The sequence below is a fragment of the Phalacrocorax aristotelis genome, chromosome 13, assembly GCF_949628215.1.
Source record: "Phalacrocorax aristotelis chromosome 13, bGulAri2.1, whole genome shotgun sequence".
NCBI classification, from domain to species: domain Eukaryota; kingdom Metazoa; phylum Chordata; class Aves; order Suliformes; family Phalacrocoracidae; genus Phalacrocorax; species Phalacrocorax aristotelis.
Genome location: NC_134288.1, coordinates 17,668,654 through 17,695,409, shown reverse-complemented (window position 1 = coordinate 17,695,409; position 26,756 = coordinate 17,668,654). Strand labels below are relative to the sequence as shown.

Below are 26,756 nucleotides of genomic sequence, written 5' to 3'. Positions count from 1 at the left end.
TTAATATGAAACAGAAAAGAGGCAGAAGGAATGCATTGCAGAAAGCAGTACCGAGCCTTTTCTCTCTGGCATTACGATATTGCTTTGGGCACCGCAGCGATACCATACCTCACAGCAGCCCTGTACTTGAACCGTGTAGTTTCCAGTTTCATTTCTATTGAATGTTCCCAAACCTTAGACAAGGAGTTGAAAAACAAAGTTTTATGTAGCAAATCAGGAAACATTTTCATATTTCTGTGTGGTCTGCTTCCATGCTTGCTTTGGGAAGTATGAGTGCATGCTACTAAATAGGCTGCTATATATAAATTAGCCCACGTCTGGCAGCAAAACTGCCTGGAATAGGGTGATCAAATTCAGTATATTTTCAGTTCATGCGTAAGACTCCTTCCTACAACACCACATGCTATCTACCTAATAACATTTGAATCAAAGCCAGCTCCAAGAACTGTGTTCATAGTAAGAAACAAATATTGGTTGCTGGTAATTGAGCATCACACACACTTAGTATTTTACACAGCAAATTTCTCCCTGCATAGAATGTTCCTTTGTCAAAACTACCTAAGCACCTAAAGCTGCAAATGAATATTCCTTGTCAGGCAACCTGTAAGCATGAGTGCACAGAAAGAGTTAACATGGAATCATAGAATCACAGAATGGTTTGGGTTGGAAAGGACCTTTACAGGCCATCTAGTCCGACCCCCTGTGAGCAGGGACATCTTCAGCTAGAGCAGGTTGCTCAGAGCCCCTCAAGGGATGGGGCATCTACCAGGGCTAGGGTTTCACCACCCTCATTATAAACCATTTCTTCCCTAGATCTAGTCTAAGTCTACCCTCTTTTAATAATATGTTTTACTATTTCAGCAATTGGTGCCTAAATAGTATATTTTAAAGGCTTAGTTGATATTTCTGGCATTAGGTTTTTTCTAAATTGTAGATTTTAGTTTTGTTAGGGCTTTTGTAAATATGTTACTCACTTTAATAACAGTTTATTCAAACAGGACTGAAGGTCAAGTTCCTGTTTGGAAAGGGTACCATGCTTAGTCCACCTTTGACTTGAAATGTAAGATCATAACTGCCAGATAAGACCAAACTAATTGCTCTGAATATGCGTGAGTGTATCTTTAATACCTAAAAACTGTCAGTGATGTACTGCATCCTTTAGGAAGGCTTCTCTCCCAAGTAAACAGTGCTTAGTTGAGTATGGTTAAGATCCATCTGCGAGCACAGGCAGCGGTGCAGTTTTCTCGACACGGAGGCCTGAGGTTGCAGGATTTTAACTACCTGAGAGATGGTATGGTTAACCCCCTGCCTGTCCCGAGCGGTCTGTGCTCCGGCTGCGTGGGGATCCTACACAGCAGTGGGACATGTTACCCGGTGCGTTCTATTGGGCTTTATGGATGTGTGACATCATTGGCAGCCAATCAGAAAGTGCTTTAGGGCAGAGTTTAAAAGCTATTTCATAATATATTTATATTCAGTGCAGATATTTTTGGGCTTTGGTAGCATTCATTTTGTCGCAGAGTCCATGTGTCAGTATGGCTTGGGGGGGGGCAGAAAAAAGGTATGAAAATAGCATGTTTGCCCTTGTTTTTTGTAATTCAGCTGCGTGGCAAAATGCTATAGAAAGCATAGCTGGTGTGCTGCAAAACAGTTATTATGGAAACAATTTTCTTCCTCCAGCAGCAGTAGCGCTGTGAGCCAATCTTGGGCGATAGTTGCATGCCCCCTGCTAGGCTGCTCCTGCTTAGATAGCCAGACCTGCAAATATTTCCCAAGCTGCTCTGGTTTGTCAAGAACAAAAATGCAAGACGGTCTGCAGCAAATGCGTGTGTGCCAGCCAGAGAGAGCCACCCCGGGCAGCTGGGCTCAGCTCAGCTCGGCTGGAGTCACCCCGGCAGCTCGGCTGGCTCCTCCGGGCCGGGCTGGGCTGGGCTGGGTTCGGTTTGGCTGGGCTGGGCTCCCCTCGTCCATTCCCCAGCCCTCATGCAGCACCCGTGCCCTGGCATGAGAGGCGCCAGCCTTGCCTTGCCTTTGCCCAGCTGCAAGCAGACTGTTTTATTCCCTGTTGACACAACTTTACCTATTGAAGGAGAAGTTCAGCTGATAGCCTCTCTTCCTGAAAAGTCTGGTTAATCCACGCAGCCCCCACCGTTCCTGCTTAACTCTTTCATTTCCAGACTGCCCCCATAGCAGGACCATATGGGACTGTAAAACCAAACTATTACAATAATTTCCAGACCATAACAACAGTTTTTGGTATCGGTTGTTATTTAGCAAAATTGTATTTCTTTTTATAGAAAAAAGAGATGGAGGCTTGTGTCAGTGGTGGGACTATTATTCCTTTTACTTTTGTTTTGGGCTGTCTCTCTTCCCACTTAAGCACTGTGGCTGCGCTCATGTCAGGTTGCTAAAAGTCGCTGTTCACGTATGTTCCATGACGGGCCTGCAAAGCATACAAGTGTAGTGCTGACTCCTTCCTCCTGTTGGGATCCCAAAGATTTTTATCTGTTCCTGGGCAAAAGACTTGGAAAGAAGTCTTTCAGATGCTAGCTGTATCTCTAGCATGCTCTTCAGTGTTCACAAATGATTTAGAAAATGAGGCATATAATGAGATGAGAAAGCTTGTTGACAGTTATTTTGAGATCGTGGAAGTGAATACCAATTGCAGAGAGCTGTAGGCAGACCTTGCAACATTGAGAGACTGAGTAGGAAAACTTGTAGCCAAAATGAAATGTCAGTAAATACAAGGTGATGCAAATGGGGGTGACACAAGTGAGCCTTACATGTATGGTAGTGGTCCCTGAACTAGCATTTCTCACTGAAGAAACAGATCATGAAGTAATCGCAGATGGCCTCATGAAAACTTTCAGCACACAGGTCGGTAGCAGGCAAGAAAGAAAATTGAACGTTAGGAATTATTAGCAAAAGTGCAAAGAAAGAAAGTAAAAACCTTCTTGTGCCACTCTGTAAATCTGTGGCTTCATCTTCAATACTCGCTGAAGTTCTGGTCCTACTGCAGCAGAACTAGGAAGGCATCTAGAACAGGAGTTTGGAACCACATCGCTTTGGGAAACAGCTACGCAGACTATGATTTTTAGACTTCTTTTCCACACTGAAGAAGAATGCACTGGAGTTCTTTGAAATCTAAAATTGCATGAGACAGCAAGTAGAAATTATTATCAAGAAATAGACTCAAAATGAACTAAAGGAGTTTTTTTGATGCAATATATCAATGAAGTTTGGAACTCATTGTTGCAGTTGTAAATGAAAGATGATTTGTGTACGTTAAATTCGGTCAGACAAAGTAATTTAGCAAAGTTAACTTTCTATTTCTAGGAACACCTATGCTGCAAATTCCTATAGGTTAGGAGAGTATTCAAGGCTGGAACACTGCATGCTTGCCCTGTTTTCATACTCTTAAGCATCAGCTGTTGGCCTCGGCTGGAGACAAGTTACTAAGCTTTGATTTGACAGTGTGGGCATGCTGGCTATTCCTGTGTTTGTGGACAGATTTCTTCTTGTACTACTGTGGAATAGCATCACAGCCGCTGACTAGGGGTTGGCATATAAGCCAAACGTCATTGATCTTTGTTTCCTGCTGTGTATTACGCTTGGAAACTGAGTGTAATTTTCCATCTCCTATGACCTGTGGGCGGGTCGGTCTCTTTGTCTGAATGCCTTCCCAATGAGCATTAGAATATTGTCTATTTTACCAGGCTACATCTAACTCTTCCAGTTTTGCCACATTTCTGGTATCTGCTGGATTGTCCAAGGTGCTGTATGCTTTCAGTTCCCATCGCCTTACATGGAAATATAGAAGAACCAGGACCTGTCTGTTTTAATACTTCTCCTTTACGAATACTTTCTCTAGCACCATTTCTCTGTTAGGAGTGTTGAGTTTGTTCTAACTGTGAAGTCATCAGGAATGACAGGACTATGGTGTAACTGTGGATAAGGGGAGAGCAGCTGATATCCTGTACCTTGTCTTTGGAAAGTCTTCTGATACAGCATCCTTGTATCTAAATTGGGGTGTTATGATCTAGATGGGTGGACTACTATATGGGTGAAAAAACTGATTATTAAATCATTAGACTCAAAGAGTAGTTGTTAATGGCTTGTACTCTACCTGGAGGCCAGTTACAGGTGTGGTTTGTCAGACATTTGCCTAATATTTTCATCGATGACCTGGAGGAGGCAACAGAATGCACCCTCCTCAAGTTTGTGGACCACAGTGAACTAAGGGGTGTGCTCCAGAACAGGGCTGCCTTTCTGAGGTCATCAGCTGGCCAGAGGGATGTGCTTGTGTGAATATTATTAAATTCAACAAGGGCAGGCACTAAATCCTGCCCCTGGGATAGACTAACACCCTGCTGTGGTACAAGCTGGGGGCTGACTGGGTGGAGAGCAGCTCTACTGAAAAAGACCCAGGGATGTTTTTGGACAATAGGCTAAGCATGTGTGAGCCACGTGCCATCAGTGAAGGCCAACATGATTGGGCAGTATCAGCAGAAACACGACCAGTAGGTTGAGGGAAGTGATTATTCTTTTTAAGTGGGCATTCCTTAGGCTTTATCTGGAATACTGTGTCTAGTTTTGGGGGACGCAGTACAAGAAAGATGTTGATAAACTTGATTGGGCTCAGGGGAGAGTCACCAAGATACTTGGGCTGGACAACATGATCAATGAGGAGAGGCTGAGACAGCTGAGTTTCTTCAGCCTGAAGAAGAGAAAACTTACCGGGACATAATAGTAGCCTTCTAGTGTGCTTAAGAAGTTTCCAGGATACTGAAGCTAAGTTCTTTAGTGAGGTGCACAACAGGTGAAGGGGAGGTAGCCGTCATAAATTGTAATGGGATGTTCTGGCAGCCTCATCCATTCCTTTAGTGCTGCTGGTCCTAGTGTGATAGAACTGGTGAGTTTGTGTGTGAAGTTTTGTACTGCTTCATTGCCATTTTGCAGATAATAGAACTGAAGTACAGAAACTGTAAAGGCTCTTGTTTAGAGTCACTCAGACTACATCCAAATACCTTTCTGGTATGAGCTTGAGCTAAGTTGTCTCACATCCATACTGCCTGATTGCCTGTTCCTAGTCTCAGACAAGGAGTTGGAAGGTTGTTTTGTATTACGATAATGCTGAAACAGCAAGCCAGCTTGGGAAGCAGGCTCTTTCCTCGACTTGGCTACTACTATTGACTTAGAGTGAATCATTTACAAAGTTAAGGAGTGTGAACTCCTTGTGCTTTGTAATGTCTGTTTGGTTAATCTATTTTTTTTATTAGCCTTATCTGATTCCCATTATAATTACAGACTCCTTCCTGAATATAATGCTGCCTCATGCTTCAGATGGATGGTATTATTTTTGTTTACTTTCGTCTGTGGTATTCCAGAAAGTGAAAGCAGCGTGAGCTGTTCCTTGGGGACCTCAGCTGCTGTTCCATGTGCAAGACGCTCCAAATGTTTAAATGTCTTTGGAAAATGTGTTGGTATGAATTGATTTGCAAAGGGACCTAGAATTTGAGGCTATTACTATTCTGGTATTGCATGTGCTTGGCTCAGACACTGCCTTAATAAAGAAAAAAAAGGGGGCTTATAAAAGTCTAGGAATGACAGGCCTCGAGTCTGCTATTTATGCCTTAACTCGTTGTTTCAGAAAGACTGAAAGTCAGGGTAAGATGCCTGATTGAGACTCCCTGGCCATTCACTTTAGCACCTTTGTGGAAAAAGCTATCTAACGCCTGCTTTGAAGGTTTGTGGATATAACTCTCAGTCACCTGGGAACTGGACTGAGACTGTCAGTAAGTGATACATTAGTGAGTAATGAATAAATTCATTTTGAGTGTTGGATACGAGTAACAGACGTAGCAGTGGACTTGGATTTTGCACATTTTGCTTGGACTGCCACTGGATAACGTGAGTGCAGCACTGCAGTTTTTTAATTTATAATTTAACTTGTGCAAGAAGGCAGAAAACCTACCTAACCCTAATACCACGTGGGGATTCCCCAGCAGTTAGGGAATGGAATAAATAGCCCAGAAATGCTGAGTTTAAAGCTTAAGCTTAACATGATTAAGGCCACAAGTAGAGTGCAAGTCATTTATTGCCTCTGTGCCTTGGTTAGAATCACTGCATAACAGAAGTTAGAAATTTTGGAGGTCATCAGGTCCAACTCCCTGCTGAAACCAGGGTCAACTGAAGTTAGATTAGGCTGCCCAGGGCCATGTCCAGTTGAGTTCTGAATGCCTCCAAGAAGGGAGATTTTACAGCCTCTCTGGGCACCTGTCCCAGTCTTTGAACATGCCATTGCATAGACTTTTTTCCTTATGTCTGATTGGTATGTCTCTTTCCGCAACTTAGATCCATTGCCTGTAGGTTTTTTGCTCTGCAGTTCTGAGTAGAGTCCAGCTCTGTTTTATCTATAATTAGCTCTGTCTTCACTCATTAGATGGTTGAAGACATCAACTAAATTGCACTTTTCTTCCTCAGGCTGAAGAAACCATCTGTCCCAACCTCTCATCATAACATATGTGCTCCAGACCCCGAGCACCTTGATTGTCCACTGCTGGACTTGCTCCAAGTATGTCAGTCCAGTAAATCCTTCATGAACCAGCAAGCCCAAAACCAGGCACGGTACTCCAGATTGAGTCTCCTGCCAAAACGGGGGGAAGAGATCACATCCCTCAGCCTGTTGGTTGTGCTCGTACTGATACCAGTTTGCTGTTAGCTTTGATCACTGCCAGAGCTCTCTGCTGATGCAGGTTCAGCTGCTTGTCTCTGAGGACCACTAGGTACTTTTTCTGCAAAGCTGCTTTCTAGCCAGCTGTTAATTAGGTTGGCTAACCATTGTTTGCCCTTCTTGGATCTACGCTGACTCTTTTCAATCACCTCCTTCTCCCTGAAGTGCTGGAAATGGATTCCAAATGGATTTGCTCCATATTTTCTTTGGGACTGAGGTTAGGCTGAACATCCTGTAGATCCCCATATCTTCCTCCTTGGCCGTGTTGAAGATAAGCATGACATTTAGCTTTTTTCCAGTCATCAAGAACCTCCTCTGATTGCCCTGACCTTTAAGGTGACTGACAACAGCCTCACAATGATGTGAACCGGCAACTTTAGCAGCTTCAAATGCATCCATCTGGTCCCATGGGTTTTTCTGTTTTTTTTTCTGGGTGTTTTTTTTCCCCAGTTCACTCTAATAGGCTGTATTTGGATCTGCTCGTCTTACGCACTTCCTTAGGTTATGCCACTAGACAGGGACCTGGGAAGTCTGGGAGCCGACCTGAAGCAAAAACCACGGCAAAGAAGGCATAGTTATCTCACTAGTAAAATGAGAACACTTGTGTTAGAGGGATGTTGTGTAGATCAAATGGCCAGTTTCTGCCCTTTGTGCGCCTGCAGGTGGAAGTGCTAGGATTATTGTTATTAGTTTGTCTCATTCTTTCTTTCACTCCTACTCCCTTTTGGCTTTCCTGAAAGTTAACGCATGAGGAGCAGCCCCAAATATATTACTGCTTGTTCAGAAATAAGTTGAGAGACTGAGAGTGCTGAAGCTGGGGCAGTCTGCCTTAGGAAGCCTCATAGACACGGACTATCAGACCAACCACAAATGGCAACAAGAAAACAAATCCAGACTTTCCTTTTTAAAGGACATGCTCCTTCTGGCAACAGTATATCGGGAAAATGATTATATTAGTGAGAAACTAGATCCATCACTGAAGAGAAGAAAGCCTGGTGGATAACATGCCTAAGGACAAAATCTTAGACTATACTCTTAGAACACATTTTGCAGTGAGATTCTTCAAAGCTGTCACATCTCTCCTGCATCCCACACTCTTTTGGCAGGAGAAGAGCTGCTGAATCCTTGTGTTTGTCTCCTTACTGAACAGCTAATAAACTGTACTTTCCTTTGGCTTCAGCAAGATTATTGATTTGCGCAGCGATCATTATTGCAGCTGTTCAGTAGATCTTTGCTGAAGAGACTGAGGGGGGAAAAAAGGGGAAGTTGTGGGGTTTTTTTTCTCCTGTGCTTTTTCTAAATTCTTCTGACTTTGTGTATCTCATTACTATTTATGGACTAGAAATACCTGTTTGGCTGTTTTTACATGTTTTCATCGTACTGTACTTCACAAAGGGAAGCCCGATTTGTCCTTCCCTTGAAGAGATTCTAGTCACAAGTTGTAAGCGAAAGGTTGTCATTAATGACAAATTTCAGCCAAAAGGATATGTATGACGCTTTCTGGAGCTTGCGTGGAATAGGCTTTGCTCTGAAATCCTGACACGGAATGTTTAGAACAAGAGGAAAAAAAGCCTCTGATTTATGACTGAGATGATAACATGATCATGCTAAAAAGGGTAAGGCATATGCCTTTGCAGTTACAAAGCAAACAGGTGAGGGAATGCACTTAATTAGTAAATTCCCTGTTTCTGTTGTGTCTTATTTACTTCATGAGCTGTTTAAGAATGAAACCTGCCCAGCCTGTCTGTGAACTATTTACTGTGCTTTGAGACCATAAATAATACTAGGAAGTTATATGATTGCCTTATGTTTGGAAACAGCTTGCCTCAAATTTTATATTGTCCTCTAATTAGGAGACTGGTAACAGACCACCATAGGAAGAACTTCCCACCCTGTCAGTCAATCAGTGATAAGAAAATTGATGCAAGAGTCAATAACCATCTGGAAAGCCTTCACAGTAATCCCACAGACCTGAAGGAAAAGGAGAAGGTAAGGTGGTCTTCAAACAGAATTCTGTAAAGAGTGAATTTGCAGAGGCTGTACCTGGAAATTTTTTGGAGTGCTGTGAGTGTGGTCAGATGTCCAGCTTGGCTGACTCCAGCTCATGGCAGGTGCAGGGACCAGAATCAGAAAAGACTTCTGCATTTTCTCAGGAAGAAAATTCTGCAGCTTGTTCTCCTCATCCAGTCACACTCTGTGCTTAAAGCATGATAGATAGCATTCTTTACCTTGCTGAGATAGTAAAGATGCTGTGCATGTGAAGCCGAGAATGGCATCCAACTCTTGCAAGTCATACTGGGTAAAATATATGTACTGTGGGAGACAAGGAAAAACTGGGCTCTGAAGCTTGTGTTCCAAGTGCTTTGACATTACTGTGTCTGCCTTAGGACAAAGCTGCTACTGTCCTGAAGAGGAGAACTTACACCCGTGCTCTGGCTTTTGCAATTAATAGTTTTGGTACCTTAGTACAGATCTGCATTCATCAGTGATTGAAGGTAGTGCACCAGACTGAACTAGGGTGGCTCCAATGAGGAGAGACACTTCCTTCTGCTGACTGAGAGAAAAATAACCTCTGGGGGAGGAATGGGTAGGACAGCTGTAGGCAGTGAAGTTTGAAACCAGTGCTGCAGCCTCTGCTAGAATTCCCCTGTTGGTCCTGATTTAAATCTGGGCTCTGCCGTGACTCGCTGTCTGTTGGGACACATCACGCAACCTTTCTGCCTTGGTTTCCCAAGGAAACCCATGGCTTCCCTTGGAAGCCAGCCCAAGCAGAAGTAGTCTCTGATGTGGCAGTAGTGGACATCAGACCCCTTGTTCTCTTTTAAAAACATCCATATTGAATTACTTTTGTGGTACATAGCAAGCATTTAAGAGGGAACATGTGGGTGAGGATTTGTTGTGCTGAGCATCAGAGCTGATATGTGAAGAACATTTGGATTCTTGAATTCATACTTTTCCCAAAAGTGTCTCACAAGAGTTCCCTAGCACCATGCTGGATGGGCTGGCAGCAATCAAAAGGCTGGTTGGAAGAGTCCAAGTTGATAGGTTTTTAAGTAGTAAGTTTTTAATGTTGAACTTTAAATCTATTTTAGTAGAAATGAAAATTATTTTACCATTGTGATATAAAATTATATTAAAAATTAAAATTGAGAGGAATAGAAATATTAATTTTTGAAATTTTGTTGGAAAAAGTGAGAATGATTGCTTGGTGTTGGAGCTGTCGAAGGAACAGGTTTGTTTTTTCCCTGTTTTGATTTCTGCAGTCTAGGTATTGATTTTAGTACCTGCGAGAATGACCAAAACTGAAAAATAATATTGCCAGCTAGCCAAGAATCCCCTTTTATCTTTCATAGCACAGTCCAAATTGCTGTTGCAGGTTTCTGTAGAGAAGTGCTCTGAGCTGCTGTGTTTTCTTTGGATATCTGCAGTGGTGCTGATCCACTCCAGAAAGCTTTGCCGTCTCTCACTGTAAACTAACAGGAGCAAATACGTTTATTGGTGTCAAGGGAAAGGTATATTAGTGCTGCTTCAGGTGGTAGGCAGCAGATGTAAAAGAAATGGATCCAGGAGCTCTGGAAACATGAGTAGTACTTCAGGTAAAGTCAGCACTGCAGTCCAGCAGCATGGATGAAATATTTTATTATTGCTCTTTTCTCTGCTTTGAAGCAGCAGAATTGATCAGAAGCTCAGTTCAGAGGGATAAATACCCCAGTTCAGTTCCTGTAAATACATCTCGGTTGAACTACCAAAACTTTACATTTGGTAGCCCTAAAGGAGGCTTTTTTTTTTTTGAGTGGATCTGGAATGATTGCTGACAGAGTAAGAATGAAGGTTCAAGTTGCCAGCTAAGCTTCCAGAGACACAGCATGTGGAAGGTTAACCTCTTTCCTCTACGTGAAATAATATCCCTCTTCCTTTTCTCAGGTAATCTACTATTTTCCCTGTCTGTGAAAATAGCTCAGTGTTCTAGCTGTAACGGTCAGGCACACTGCAAATAGCCTGGATAAACACACTGTTTGGAACAGGGACAGAAGTCCTTATAACGATGCCAAACCATTCTGCCGGGGCACTTGGTAGCTGTACCAGTGCCCCTGTGCCACGAAGAGGCCATAGCTGCTGCGCTTGCCTAGCTGCCTCCCAGAGTATATTTGTTTTCCGTGTGAGCAGGTAACATGCTACCGGCTCCTGATCTGTCTGGGAGGCTGTTGGGAAAGGGAATGGCCAGGGACGGACAGATGGGTTGCCTAGCTGGGCTGGGCTCATGGTCCCTGAGGGGTAGGTGCCCTACATCTGCCTTATAAAAGTACCACAGTGGATTTCTGGTCCATCTTGTGGATACTTGGATAGAAAGGAAATGTGTTTGTGTGTCTGTATCAGTAATTCTTAGAGCGTTTGCCTTAAATGTAACATTGTTGTGCAGTCTGACTTAAGTCTGGCTGTGAAAATGAAACTGAGCAAGCAGACACATTCAGCCCAGCCTTTATTTTCTTCAATAGAAGGTAGAAGCTAACTGTCTGTGAATTAAGCTGTTTCCTGGATGTGATACGACCTGTAAGTGATCACCTTTTGACCCAGCATTGCTGTTCTGATGCTGGGTTGCAGTTGTCAGAGTAACCACTGTGCTCTTAAATGGGTCATTTTCTTACTGCTCTCGCGTATTTAGCTTTATCAGCTGGGGACCTGGCTTTTAGGGGCTTCAAACTGCATTTCTCGAGGGGTGCTTTTAGTGCCTTAGATATTATGTCACACAGCTTGTCTCACCAGATAACTCAGCTGGCTGTTAAAATGCAACTGACTGAAGTCTCTAAAGCTCCACCAGAAGTTTTAATCTTTCAGGCATGATTATACATGCCATTTCTTTTATTTGCCTGCAAGTGCAGAATTGTTGTGTGTACCTTATTTTTCAAAAGCTCTTTCAAATGTTTTAATCCTTTCATTTCTATTTGATCTAGCTTCATCTAAACCTGTTGGACTTCCTTCCAGATGCTAAATTCTTCTATAACGCCTTTAATCTTTATTTCCTCAGTTTATTCACTCTCTGTTGGATCTTTAAGTCAATAAATAGTTTCCAAGTTTGGGACAAAGAATATAGGGCATCTCAACAGAGATCTGTTTTCAGCTTTTGTATTTCAGGTACGATATAAGCTCGTTACACTGCGCTCTGCTGCCTCAAGCCTGACCTGAGAGACAAGAGGAGAAACAAGGATTTATGTATTTGCACTGAATAGGTGCCATAGGTGCTTACTGGCGCCAGTGAAATGACAGAACCTCGCCCGAGGCCTTTATAGCCTGGATTAGACATAAACACAGTTTCATTTTACAGGCACTTGGCGTTTGGCGAGCTACTGCTGCATTCAGTGTCACTGGTGGTTGTATGTTATGGTATGGATGCCATCCTAATGAGAGCGCCTCCCTTCTGAGGGCTGTAATCTGGCCTTTATTAGATTGTGACAGACAGGAATCAAGTGATCTAGAGGTGAAAAGCTATTTGCTACTACTTAAAACTTTCTCTTTTGATTACTTCAATAGGCTTTGGAATTCCAGGACGTTTTCCCCCTCTCCCCCGCAACGCAACCATATCACTTTTCCTTTAAGTTTCACAGCAGCCTGACCCCAAAGTAATTATTTCATCTTCAGGCTGTGTGATGTGCACAGCTCAGAGATTCCTCATGCCCTTGCCTTTTAACCTGGTGTGGCATTTGTACCATTGTGAAAGAAAGCTTCTTCTCAGACCCCTTCCTCATAAAATACTGTCAAGTCATATGGGTTGGTGTCTTTGCTGCTCATTTACTATTGATTCAGCAGCTATACCTTAAGATAATGAAGATTGAAGTAGCTGCTTTAACATAAGCTGGTAAAAGAGTGCTCCTTGATGAAAGTTTGGTGTGGGGAGATGTAAAGCAGGAGGAGTCACTTTTGTAAGTATTTATGGCGTTATAGGAAGTGACCCAAAAGAACTACCTGTGTCAAGAGGGTATATAGAAAACATCTGTATGTGTGTTACCTGCCAGTCAGAAGGGACTAAGCATATCTGTGAATTATACTGCCTGTAGTGCTATATAAGGTATTATCATCAAAGAATCAGATTACTAGTGCAGGGAGCTCAAAGGGAAAAAAAAAAGGTAAATTTTCAGTGTAGTCATGGCATCATCTGTTTGCAGAAATTCTGGTGCTAAGAATAAGCAGTTCCACAATAACTGGTTACAAATCAGGCTGGGAGATCCTGAGTCTACTTTTAAAGTTAGTTTGTGGGGCTCGTGTTTTTAGCCATGTTTGATTGCCCTGATCAGGGCTTCCTGCAAACAGATTGTCACTCAGCCTGCTACGTTTAACTACTCTCATTCGTAACACACTTCCTGCCTTGTTTTCTCCTGGTATGACCACTGGTACTATTGCCCTAGAAATGAAGGGCAGACTATTTCACTTTGAAAATTGGAGTGATTTTTAACTTTTCTGTCTCTCTCATTTTATGGAAAATACAGAAAATGTTAGTATTCCACCGTGACTTGTTACAGCTGGCTATTTTTACAGCTTCCTTGGTTAGGGTTTTTTCTCCTTTCTAGTTTGCAAAGGTGAACCTCATCACTAGTAGTTCTTACATGATCTATTCAGATTCTTCATCTTGTCTTACTCAGTGGTTATGACTGTTGACTTTCAACCTTAGATGAAAAAACTTAAAATCTCCTTTTGTTTAGGTCTGCACATAAAAACTTCAAACCCACGTGCATCTGTTGATGACTATCACCAAAAGTATGTTTCTCCCATAGCAAAGTGGCTGTACCCCAATAGGTAGGAAGCGCCCTTCTCTGAAGGCACGGTGTTGATCTCCGAGGTGTGCAAATCCAGTCTGTCAGCAGGACCCCGTTCATCCCGCCTGCTCTGACAGTGGCAGCACAGCAATGCTGCTTCGGTAGCCAGTACCCAGGTCATAGTGTAGAGGAGTATTTACTCCTTAAATTGTGCCTAGATGTATATTGTGATGCAGTAACTATTCCAAAGAATTAGTAGTGGATTCTATCAAGAAATGTGTGTAACCAGAGGCACAGCTTGAAACACATGAATGAGAATTAAATACAAATAAATGAGAGGGTTACATCTAAATAGCAAACTTCTTTGGAAATATTTTCAGAGCCTAAAGACCATTAACTTTATGGGAGGGATAGGCTCTTCATTTTCCATTGAGACTGCGGTTTTCACTAGAGGTTTGAATTACTGCACTACAGAAACATTATTTTATCTCAATTCAGGATTAATCAATTATTTGAATTCTTAAAAACCCTAGAAGCAAAACCAGATCCCTTTCTATATATCTTCTGTAGTCAGTATTTCCAGTGATACTAATTCATTTGCATTTTCCTGTGCTTTAAAACTAATTTCCCCTGTGTTCTCTCTATTTTTATCTGTTCAATATTAATCCAGCTAAAATGATTGCAAAGTTTGTAGAATCAGGTGTGAAAGGAAACAACTGCATGTTTTCAGCATTGGTTACAGAGCCGATTATCTTGTGTTGGAAAGTAACTTCAGTGCTGCGACGCTGACTCCTCTCCCCACCCCCACAGCTTTTTTACATGGTCAACTCCCTGAAGTATTCCTTCCTGTTAACAATAAGATTAATTTCTGTCCTGTTCTTGTTTCAGGGACATCCTCTGCCAGCAGCAGCACACTTCTGTGACCTGCTAAAACTCTACCGAAGATGTTTTTCCTATGAACTATGTAGGTACTAAGTATCAAAATAATTAATTTTTGACTACCAAAAGGTTTTTCAGGAAAGGCTGCCTGAGTTTATTCTTACAGTTCAGACTTCATGATGTTGGGAAGGGAAGCTAAAAATTTCTGATTGTGTTGCAGCTATAGGGAGGCTGGAATATTTATTCTAAGATTTGATCACAGTAGTCTGCACCTGATAAGCTTCCTAAATCAGTGAAGAAAATGTACAAAACCTCCCTTTGTTTACCTTCACATTTTTATACTTCAGATGATCAGAATGTTGGAGAGTGCTCTAGTATAGCATGTTAAAACTGTCACATAATGTGCTAATACTGCCAGCTTCACAAATGCAGAAATGTTCAGATTTTACAAGAGAACATGAAGTCAATGTCAAAATTTTAAAATTCAGTAAACTGCATGTGGCTGAAGCTTCCAGCACTCTATTTCAAACTAGGAATAGGGTTTTAAAAGCTGTTGTGTAATATATCTTGAATGGTATAAATAAACGTTCTGCTACGGACCTCTGGATGTGCCATTTTGTAACGCAGATGCTATTTCACCAGGACCAGGGATAGCATCATTCATCTCTGCACCTGTAGCTGGCTTTTTCTTTTTGACTGTAAAATAGGTCTAGGGAAATAAAACCCACTCCATTCTCTGAATAAGGAATGTTAGGAAGAGAAGGTTATATATGGCTTTGCATACAGTACAATGCGGAGAAACAGAAATAAATGAAATAAATGCTTGTTTTAAAAATACCCGTGAAAATCTCAAGATGGAGGACCCAATGCAAATTCTGTAAAGGGGGGGGGGAAAGCTTATGGTGAAAGTAAAGCTACATGGCTTTGAGTAACCATGGAGACCAGTGCTTTTCTGATGCAGAAATAAATGAACTCAACCTTTTCATATTTATTAGCGGGACTGATGATGAAAGATGAAGTTGAATTAAAATACAAAGCAACAGAAGACAGACCTAGTCAATGCCTCTGCCCCTGCCAGGCAGGTTATTGCAAAGGATTATTACGAATGAGCTGGTATTACAGAGAAGCAAATTAGTTATGAACGGAACAAAATACTCTTAGTTATACCAACCTGTTTATCCAAATATCAGCTTCTTTATTAACAGAAATGAAGAGACAGAACACACAACATATTCTTGAAATCTTTCGGTTCTGATAAAAATTGAAATAAACTTGTTTTAATACCATAGCAGTGTATGAAATATATGTACTACAAAATGGTAGACTGTTTACTGTATTAGTGGGTATTTAAAACCTACTAATTTCTTGTGGCAACAATGATAGAATTTTCCTAGAAAAATACTGAGTGAATATTCACGTTTCTGTCTTGAAAATACATGTCAAAGGGTCAAATATTAATTGGCAAGTTCTTGCTACGGAAATATTACTGCTGAAGACGATGGCAGCATTAAATGTCACTTGAACTGTCAGTAAGATTAAGAGCTTGTGAAATAAAACTTCAATGCGGATATTTCTGCAACATCATGTAAAAGGTATTGGTTAAGTAGAAATCCTAGTGTAGATAAAGGGTTAAGTCACAGCACCCAAAGGAAAATGCTGAGATCAAGTGTGACTTTAGTGTCTGATGCACCGGATAGAAAACTAGTTCAGCAAAAGCCGTCCATCTCTCCCTGCAGGAAGGTACCTGTTTGGTTTGGAGGAAGGCTTACTGGCTGTAGCTATGCTTCAGGGAGTGAGGGGAGGGGATGGAAGGAGAGGAGCGCACTATAAGAACGAGAAGCGTACTTGCTGAACACTCCGTCCCAGCCGCAGGTCAGTGCAAAATAACAGTTACTACAAGCCCATATGAACACCCACAGAAATGAAGTGCCATGTCAAATGCAGCTACCCTGACCGATCTTAGACTGTCCTTGCCGCGCCTAGGTATTGGCAGAAGCCAAACTACAGGTCACACCAGCTCCAAGTTTTTGTTGTATAAAGCTGCCTTGTGTCTCGAAACGACGCCTGCGCTAATAACCTCCTACGTCATTCTCAGCTGTTACAACCTCTAGATTTCAAATAGCGTATTTGAGATGGAAAACGCACTTTGCTTCGCTGCAATTCAGGCAAGCTGGCTGAAAGACATTTTTTTAGAGGAGAGTCTTAAAACAGTCCCTCTGCTCTGTTCTGCTGGCCAAAGCCTGGACCAACCAGTGTTTTCAAGGTCTCCTGCTGAAGACAGCAGCAGAATTTAGGTGTCGGTTGAGCTGGCTGCTCTGCAAGCCCAGTGGGCGCATTTCTGGAGTTCTGCTATAGAACTTCAGTAATGTATGTAAAAACCAGGTAACTTCCATCTCATAGAGTTAGAATGGTGTGATAAATTAAGATTACACAAACTGGGTTTAAAGCTCCTCCGGTTTTATTGGGCCATTTACCTCTTCTGCTTTTTGGCCTCCTCAAAAAATGCGTGGTTAGCCTCAAATCTCAAAAGGAATTCTTGCCTAGGCTAAAATGCAGATTTGAGGAGTGCTTGTTTGAAATACTAGTTTATACCAGAACTTAAAACAACCATCCCCAATCCTTGGTGTTCCTGTGAGACAGGCTATTTTTGTGCAAGACCTATAATCACTATATAAAATGGTATTTTCTATCATGGAATTTTCTGGCAAATGAAGCATTGCTACAGTTCAGATTTCATAGTCTTACTATTCACTGACAACAAACAAGAGATGAAAATTTGGGAATCTGACTTTAACTACAGAGGTCACTAATATTAAATTAACTTTGCCAGATAGTGAGCCAAATATGATGCAGGATTCATAAGGTGATAACCAATTTTTTACTTCATTGCTTAACGGGTAGAGGTGCTTGTACTACCACTAAACTGTTGGGCTTTTTTAAAAGTTTTTAAGAAATGTATTTGGATAATCCCTTAAGGCCTAGATGAAGTGACACAAAACAAATTCTGCAATATGTCTGAAGTGCTCGGACAGCAGCCTCCTGTGAAAGAGAGCAGCCTACGGCGGGAGAAGGGATCATAACCAAGTTTTCTTAGCACGGAATAACCTTTTCTAGGACTTCAAGTGCCTGGTTTTGTTGGGAAAAAGATCTCCAACCCATCAACATCTCTAAGTGGTAGTTATCGAACTCTCAGCTGATTTACTGAAAAGTTATTGTCACTTACTTAAATAGTTCAGGGGGTCTGCTAACAGGATGAGTCGAGGCTCAAGTTTTCTTTTAAGGCAGAGAAACACAAGGAGCTCTTCTGCTGATGCAAGTGGCACAAGTATTTTTCCTGCATTGTTCTTAAAACATATTTTCTGCCACTTGAGTGCATAACTGGGAGCCAGTCTAACCTCCACTCCTCTGTTAAAAAGCAGAATGACAGTACGTCTCCCTTTTGTGAAGGCAGGGGGAAGGGAGAACAAGACAAATCTAAACCATATTAATCTAAAGGTAACTGTTCTCAGTCATCACTTCACAAACATAATTGGTTCAACACAACCCAGAAATGCTCATTCCAAAGAGTGGCAGCTGCAGACCCTGAGAGCACGTGCCTCTTCTCGTCATTGGCTTACAGAGCGGCTTCTTCATTACTGGTGGGAAGTAGAGTTTATACCTACCCGAGGCTGCTTGAGATATCAACGCGTTTTCTCAGGATCTCTGTGAAATGGTTTTGCTGTTTAAAACGTTGAAGAGCACACAACTGTTTCCTCCTTTACAACATTAATGAAAAGTTCACAGGTCAATTTAGTTCTTGTGACGTATCAAAAAGTAGGTACTCCAGTATCTATCAGACATATGCCTACATCAAACTCATCGCTCCAAGTACGAACACTTTTGCTCTCACCACAATCAGATGCCCGTCAGTAAATCATGCTCTCGATGAGGTTTTGGTTATGCAGCTGTCGCACTGCACACTTGCCACTGTGCAGGACTGGTGTGACCAAACCAGTCCCTAGTTTTAACAGACTGATTTTTAAAATCTTTTTAGTACTCAAATTACTTTTTTCTTCAAAGCCTAAACAAGCCTGTAGCTTGCAAGGCATGCTCCTTTGTGTTTGCACAGTGAGTATTCAAATACCTTTGCTATCATTTACCCTCCACACGTAGTGCTTCAGAGACACACGTAGTTCTAGATAACTTTTTAATATGTGAAAGTGATCTCCATTCATAAGTACAAAGGGATGAAAAATGCAAGTAAATTCATAGACTTTGTTTCTCCAGGATGCAGAACAAGCAAATCACTACAATCCTATTTACAAATTAGTGTTCTAGAATGCTAAATAGTAAAGACAAATTCAGCCGAAGTTAAGTTCTGTAGGATTTTCAATATCCTCACAGGGTCTGTCTGCTCAGTAAGACAGAACTGTCCAGATGTGCCCCAGCAGAGCTGGGGAGCGCTTTGTGGGGAGGGAGGGAACGAATGTAGCAGGGTGGGGTTTACCAAACAGGAATGTAGCACTTGCATGTAATAAAGCAAATATTTACATTAAGCACAATACAGCAATTTATTTAGATGCTTAAAATGAAGAATACAAAGGGAAATAAAGAGCACAAAATTATACATACTACAACAGTGTGTCATATATTAGATGGTGTAAATGAATACAACACCTTGTTGGTGTTAACTAAAGATAAAACTAAATATTCAAAACACAGCACTTTCGTTTCAGCGTGCTGCTTCAACACAATACACTTTTATACAGATCTAAAAGGTGTCAAAATTAGTAGCTGCAAATTTGTTTCTTGTGTGACTTTTCTTTTTTAGCTTAAAAGATTTCAGAAAATGGCTCTGAAATACGTTTGTCATCGGTTGTAATGTCAAGGATATTCAGAACAAGAAAATTCTATAATACAATAGAGTCCAGATATATTTTTTTATGTTGCTGGCCTCTGTTTTGAGATTGTACAAGGTTATGTGCAAAAACTAAGTTTGTCAAAATTCATACTATAGCAGTTTCAAGCTTTTGCTAGGTAAACTAGATACAGCATTTATTACACAGCAGGGCAACACTAAAAAAGAGAAACAAATCTATGATGGGTACACAAGAACAATTTCATAAGCTTCACTTGAATAGGTCTAAAAGACTGTACAAATATACATTTCAACTATTCAGAATGATACATGAAAAAAATCAATTTCCCCGTAGTCTACTATACACGTTGAACTGGTAGCTTGTACGGTTGGCCCTACACTACCATGTGAAAAAGGGTAATGTTTAAAAAGACATACAACTGAACATGTACAAGAGTGATGTAAATGTTGAAAACGCAGATAAAATAAACCTCTGCTTTTCTCTGTGTGCATTCTGGAGCCACCAGCCTCTCCGTTTTCACATTAAGTTACTGTGCTCACCCCAGCAGGTATTCTCAAGCAAGATTAGCAACAGCATCCTTAAATAACCACTGGAGTAACAGCGGCCACAACCACCACACGCCACGACCTAGCACTCGAAAGGCAGTACCAGTCAGAATTTAAGCTTAGCGGTCGTACTGAAATGAAAGTGTTTGGACAGTTGCAGATTCGACCACGTTACGGACACTTCTGCGTCGAGCAGCTTACGCTTGCTGGCTACTCAGCTCCACACCGGTTAAGCTGCTGTGCATTGGTTCTGCTACGCCATCAGTCACACTGTCAAACTGATCTCCATCCTCGCTGTCAATTGTGCTATTCTGCCATTCCATCTGCTGATTTGACAAGCTCTCCTCAATCTCTGATGCATTTTTCCATTGCGACTGGTCCTTAGACCAAAACTCTTCTACTTTTCCATAGGAACGATTCTTCCACTTTGACTGTTCTTCATCACTTTCGGATCCACCCCTTTTTGTCTCGGCAGTCGGTTTACTGCTACCGGCATCTTCGCTTTGGGAGGATTCATCTGTCCACACTTCTGGTTTTACTTCCGATGTATTATCTTCAAAATCAGAAACCTGCTGAGAACCAGGCCCACTTTCAGACTGTGAAGCTCCATCTTTCCATTCAGCAGCATCATCCTGATCACCTTCGCTATCTGAAACATCACCGACCAGTTTTGCTGGTTCTTCAGCAGAAATGATCTCTTCATATTTAGAGCTTTCCTCTTGTTTTTGATCAGACTTCTCTGGGGACTGCGATGCATTTTCTTCAATGATTTCCTTGGCTATGCTGTCCTCTGGGTTCTCCACCGTGCCATCAGACGAGGCTTTCCCACCCATGTCAGAAATGCGCTGACCAAACGGACTACCGCTTTCATTGTACTCCTCTTCTATATTTTCATAGCTGTCTGAGGAACTTTCATTGTCCTTTTCTAAGTTTATTTTTTTATCAACAGTCTTACTAACATTGACTCTGGAATTCTTTTCGTCGTGGTTTTCAAACAGCCATTCAGCATCAAAATCCATTTCATGTTTAACCTTGTTTAACTCTTTCATGTTGAAACCAAGCAGCACACCAGGTTTGTATTTTTCACAATCTCTAACGCATTTCTTCCTCTTGTTACTAAAATGAGATGCAATATCAGATTTCCATAGCCACAGGCTGGCAGCCAGCTTTTCAATCTCTCTCCTGGTGGGATACGGTTGCTTATTAAAGTATTTTGTAAGAAATGTTTTCCTGGCTTCGTAGGAATCATCTTCGTGACCCTTGGGGTCCAATGCTAGAACTACAGGTTCTTCAGGCTTCTCCTCAAAGGCAGAGGGGGAGTCATCGTCATCCATTTTCCTCTTCTTCATTAGCGAGAATTCCATGTGTTCGTAAGTACGTTTTACAGGTGCTACAGCTGGAGACTGGCTTAGCCGAGATGACGAAGTACCTTTGTCCTGGCCGTTCTGAGTCTTCCCAACCCCTCTGCAGTGAACAAGGTGCAGCGTTATAGTTGAGGCAGTCATGTTACTAGTATATACACCAAGGCAATGAATGCATTTGTAGGTTAGCTTTTTCTCAACCGGATGAACTGTCTGAATTACTTGATGCCTCTCCCGTAGATGATGTGCAAGTGCATCAGAGATGGGTCCTTTTAGGATTGAAAAGCAGAGAGGACAGAGTGTTTTCCCCACATCTTTTTTGTAGGGAACTGCTGCTTGTGGAGAACTTTTTACAGGGACATCAGACTTCTCCTGGATTTTCGGCTGCGGTTTTGGAGGAACAGGGGGAGTATTCTGAGCATGGTAAGCTACAGATTCAGCAGGAGCATCTCTCAGGTTGTAGGTGGTTACAAGAAGATGTATATTTGTGTGACTACCCTGCTGCAATGTCAAATCAAAGGTTAGAGTGGAATCAGTTTTAGGTCCCATTTCTTCGTCGACATGAACCATTCGCATGTGAGCAGCCATCTTTTCCACATCGTTGAAGGTTGAGCGGCAATACGGACAAGACAGACCATGTATTAACATATGATTAAGCAACGTGTCAGTGGGTAAATAGCGATTACAGTATAGACATTTGCTAGTGAAATTGTGTATTTTCATTATATAGTTAGCTACTGCAGGCACCTTTTCAGCCTTGTGCTCCTTCTCAAAGTGGACACTATACACATTTTCGGGAAACAGCTCATTACAGATTGTACAGATTTTCCACTTCTGTGTGGATGATGTATTGACGGCGGAAGGACCTGTAGCAGCTACAGGAGATTTCGAGCCAGACTGACCTAATACTCTTGAAGCTGCCTGTGACTGAGATAACGACGTCTGTTTCAACTGAGTTGATGAGAGAGAAGATGAGTTGGCAGACTGAAGAGAGTATCTTGCTGAGGCCTGTGATCTCTGTTCCCCTCCAAGAGTATAAGGCCTCCCATTTCCACTCGCTGAAAACTGTTTCATTGTTTGCGATTGTTGTGAAATAGAAACCGGTGCGTTACCACTTAAGTTCAGCCTTCCCCCCGGCTGCCCAACGTAACTGGGCGGCACTGATTTGACTCCGTAGTTGTTTTGTTGTAGGTGAACATTTGACATCATATTCACTCCTGCGGAATTTAGTGTAGGCTTTGGTATAGTGAGTCTGTTCATCATCTGTTGTGACGAAAGAGATCGAACGCTTCCAGGGGAAAGGGGACCCATCCTCTGAGGGAGTCCCATGGGCTTTTTATCCTGCGGTTTTGGAGCTATTAGCATCAGAGGTTTAGATCTTGGAACCACTACATTAGTGTGGCCTATCATTGCTGTCACCTGATAGCCTATACGTTCGTGGTCTTCGATAACATGCTGTACTAAAGCTTCATATGATTTCGGCATAAAAAGGCATCTTTTGCAGTGAATACTACCCTCCTCTCGGGTACTGGAACTTAACGGAACTGCACCATTGAGTGACTTTTCACCTCCCTTCGCTACGTAAGGAGCAGCAACATGCTGAAAATGTTCCCTGTAAATGTGCTTTCTAACTATTTCATACAGAGGATCTCGGTAAGTGCACTTCTTACAGTAATAAACAGCTTGTTCTACACTGTCAGCCTGCTTAGGTTTAAGGCTATCATGTTTGTTTTTATCTTTAAAAGTGCTGATGCCTCCACTTGGTGTATTGGCATTTGGAGCATGAAATATTTTAATGTGCGTTTCCAAAGTCTTTTTGTCCGCATTGAAAGTACAGTAAGGACAATTAAGGAGAATCCTATTTTCAAAGTCTTCACTATGAACATTCCGGAAGTGGCTTTTGTACGCTGAAAAGAACTTCGAGGAAAATGGACATGCACTGCAGCAAAAGGGCTTTGTCCGATAGTCCTTAAAACAAAGAACAAAGCAGAAACTAAATACTGAAAAGCAATTTTTAGAAAAAACAACATCCATGATCTTCTCTGAACAATAACGTTTCTAAATAAAGTAGTCTCAAGACCCACTGCAATGGTCTCAAACCTTCAGATTAAGTTCTTCTCTCCAATTTTTGGCCTGTAGATCAGGCCCTAGGAAGTTTATCATCTGAACATACACGTGATGTGGCGAGTGCCAATTTAGAGGTCCCTCAAGAGTTTAATCATAAACTCAGCACGCAAGGCTAAGGCATAAGCATCTTTCTCCACCAGCCAAGAAAAAAACCCCAAAAAGCCTCATCCCCTGCAGCTGAGCTGCATGAAAAAGTTCACCGTAAGCTCAGTCCGGGGGGGAAGGCAAGCATGGCTGCTTGAGCGGAATGAGACTGTATCCAGAAGACTAGTTACTTCCCATCAAAATCTGCCAAACGTTTCTAGATACAAGGAGGATATATAACTTCAGCTAGTTCAGTGTCTTAATCCATTACAAACATATATATAAAAAAAGATGCTCTTCAAAACTTGTTTTTTGGTGCACAAATGGACCAAAACACAAACATCATTTCTAAACAATCCTGAATCAGAAAAAAGAAAAAAGTATTTGCAAGTTCCCCACTTGACGTTTTCCCTGCACCCTTTATTGTATTTCACATGTTGCCGATGCAGTTCTTGTCAACTGTTGTAACAGAAACTGAAGTTACACTGGCCTTAGAGACAGCCACGAGCGATCTCGCATTTCAGATGAGATAAGGCATGAAATTCAAATAGTTACAAACATTCATCATGAGTGTCAAAACAAGTCTTGTGCATCGAGCTACACACAGATCATCTGAAGTAGCCGGAGAGTTGTACTCCCCCTCTGCATAAGTAAGTGGAATATATGCTTCTGTCCACCTTCTGAAGCCTCAGACATCTGGTAGGCTGGAGACAAGATACGACAAAACAAACTAAACAAAGCTGTCTCCTTTTATATTACCATTTTTATTCTGGAATCAGCTAGGAAAAAGGACAACATCGGTGTATTTTATGGAACACGGTAGTAAAGGGACACTTTTAGATTAACGCTACACTAGGGATCCACCATAATACAGGTTCCCATTTCCTGTGAGAGCAATACCTGACCTTTTAGATGCTCAGAGAGGGCTGGCTTAGTTTGTCAAGAGATTTCTCGCCTTCTCACTGTTCTGTCAGTGCTGGCGTTACTCTACATTGTACCATCGGTGGAGGCTACTGCAATCCACACAACTTGCCTTAAACGTGCTTGATCAAGGGTTATTTCCTCCCTCCACTTCTAGCTCAATTCAAATTTCCTTTATTGCTGGCTCAGAAACATTTAAGAAGTAAGACTTCCAGTGTCACTTCACTCTGCCGTATGGAACTATATATGCCTAAACCAAACCTCGGACATAGTCAGGTTCTAAGAATCTTCAGCTAACAGGGCTACAACAATAGCGGAGAGAGCAGCTGTTAGGTCTGTTCATTTAAAATTCTTCTGAAATAATGAAAACAGATAATGACACATTTAAGAAAAGGTAAAAAACTTATCATGAACTGTATAAAATTGTTTATCTTTTGACCGGAAGGATGGTGAAATTGTGCTAAGCTTGAAAACAGATGGGCTTTAAATATGCAGTTGTCAGAAGCTGAGTAAGCTTTCTTGAGCAATGAGTTCTCTGGTATTTGGCCATCCGTACTACTAAGATAAAGACCAGGATTATTACTTTAAAAAAGGATTAAAAAAGCACAGCTTTCTGCTGTCCCTTCAACTGACGACAAATGAAGATGAACTGCGGGAAAAGCTCTTGGCATATTTGTGAAACGCCCTTAGTATGAACCACCTTCAGAAACAGATGCATCAACACAAACTATTACCAACCTGATTTTTTGTAAGCGATGGGTCCCACAATCCTACATCTTCCCATGTAGTGTTTTTCAAATAAAAGTCATTAGGTTCAAACTGCTTAAAATCCTGGAGAAGGGGAAGACGGGAAGAGAGCACAGAGAATCAACACCAAAGACCACCTGCTCCCTTAAGCAACTCTTGCAAGCATCCATGCAGTCCTCTCAAGTGCTGCTGGCCAACAGTAGGTATTATTAATTTAAGGAAGTGTGGGTATTTAAGATGCATCTCTTTGGAGGTGAAGAGTTGTGAATAGTCTCAACCTCATAAAACACCTGAAGAACTATTTTCAGTACTCATCCTCCTAATAAACCCAAGACTATAATTACGTGCCTGCCCCATTTTCAAAAGCAGTCATGGAGACAAGTATTCCCGGGCTAGTGCTGAACACTCAGGATCATACAAACACTTTACCAGAACTCTGTTTTTTTTGTTTGGTTGGGAGGGGGAAGGGGGTGTTGTTTGTTTGACTGTTTTTTTTTATTGCTTTAATTACACACAGGAATTCACATGAAAGTTTTAAAAGTTTATCTACATGTATCATGTCCAAGAAGCCCAATTCCTATTAAAAAAATAATCTTATGAAGTACTTTGGCATTTCATCTCTGGCAAATAAGTCAGCAGCACATAAGGGCTCAAAAACAGTTTCCGCTGAAATGAATACTGAAAGTAACACTGTCCCAGATCAGAATTTTACCCTTAAAATTATACTTGCTCCACAAATTTTCCAAGCAGGAAGGACTGGCATTTCTTTCTCTTATGCCTCTCTTGAATGTGCTTTAAAGAGACACTAACGAAAAGCCAAAGCAAACCGGTCGTATTTTGCCGAGTACTCTGAAGAGTTAAAGTGTGTGAAGGGACAGCACAGACGTCAGCGCTCAGGAGAGAGACAACAGTGGCGAAGTTTGTCCGAAGAGTGGCACAAATACCCTTCCCTTCTGGGAAAGGACACGGGTACAAAAGGGACTCTAACCTGGTGACCTGCTGCTAGCACTGACAAACACTTCATGGAAGCCTCAGGCCCACCGTCGGCCCCCCAGGAACACCCTGCACCGCACCTCGTTCTTGCTTCACTCCTAAATGTTCAGTTACCAAATGCTATTTTTAAGAATCCAACATAAACGAAAGACAACCTACCTTCAATATCTATCAGGTCGGTCACATGTAGCCTGAAGTGTGTCTTGTCGCCACTAAACTTTCTAAAAAGTGTTTACAGGTACATTTTTTTTTTTAGCTCAAGTTATTAAGTCCTACTTTGTGTAGAGCTTAAAAAGCAATGCAGGGGAAGCAATGCCTGAACCACAAGGCTCAAATGGAATCCCAGAATCATTCTCAGAAGTCGATGAGAGCAGGTGTATGGTATGGGAACGGGCTATAGGGGATTCCTTCAAAAGCCACAGTAAAAATCTTAACATTTTGTGAAACAGCTCTGAAAAAAAAAATGGCGTCGTACACCGAGGACCTCGCAGCCCCACCAACTTAGGAGCATTTTAACTCTCACTACAACACTTGGGAGGTATCATACTTACTTCTATATGTTCTTTACAGTATTCCAAACCAATGTCACTAAGTATTTTTTTCACAGTTTTCCGGGCCTTTCTTAAACTGCCAAGGTTGTTGACAGGAAGTTGGAACATAGTTTCTATTGAAAAAGAAAGTAAGAGAAAAGGTTTAAGTCAAACGTGTCTCATCTGATAGTGTTGCACTTTCAATTATTAGTAATTTTCTGTCTCATT

General features: G+C 41.7%; 2 protein-coding genes across 13 annotated transcripts in view; one reads left to right on the top strand and one right to left on the bottom strand.

Moving 5' to 3' along the window:
- The window catches only part of BCAS4 (breast carcinoma amplified sequence 4), a 66,496-nt gene that overhangs the window by 28,337 nt on the left and 11,403 nt on the right, over positions 1-26,756 (top strand). For 6 of the 8 annotated variants that reach the window (XR_012662939.1, XR_012662938.1, XR_012662942.1 and 3 more), the window contains 2 exons: positions 8,587-8,722; positions 14,371-15,647. Coding sequence is in view for 1 of the 8 variants with exons in the window: in XM_075108465.1 (XP_074964566.1) it covers positions 14,371-14,446 (76 nt within the window). In the remaining 7 variants the exon portion in view is untranslated. Of the gene's footprint in view, positions 1-8,586; positions 8,723-14,370; positions 23,211-26,756 lie in introns of those variants that run through there. The other 2 variants (XR_012662943.1, XM_075108465.1) reach the window with 2 other exon arrangements.
- Positions 18,898-26,756, bottom strand: part of ADNP (activity dependent neuroprotector homeobox) — a 32,610-nt gene continuing 24,751 nt past the window's right edge. For all 5 annotated transcript variants that reach the window (XM_075108451.1, XM_075108454.1, XM_075108453.1 and 2 more), the window contains 3 exons: positions 26,550-26,662; positions 24,997-25,089; positions 18,898-23,094 (listed from right to left, as the gene is read on the bottom strand). In XM_075108451.1, coding sequence (XP_074964552.1) covers positions 19,963-23,094; positions 24,997-25,089; positions 26,550-26,662 — 3,338 coding nt within the window. In that variant the 3' untranslated portion in view covers positions 18,898-19,962. The remainder of the gene's footprint in view (positions 23,095-24,996; positions 25,090-26,549; positions 26,663-26,756) is intronic.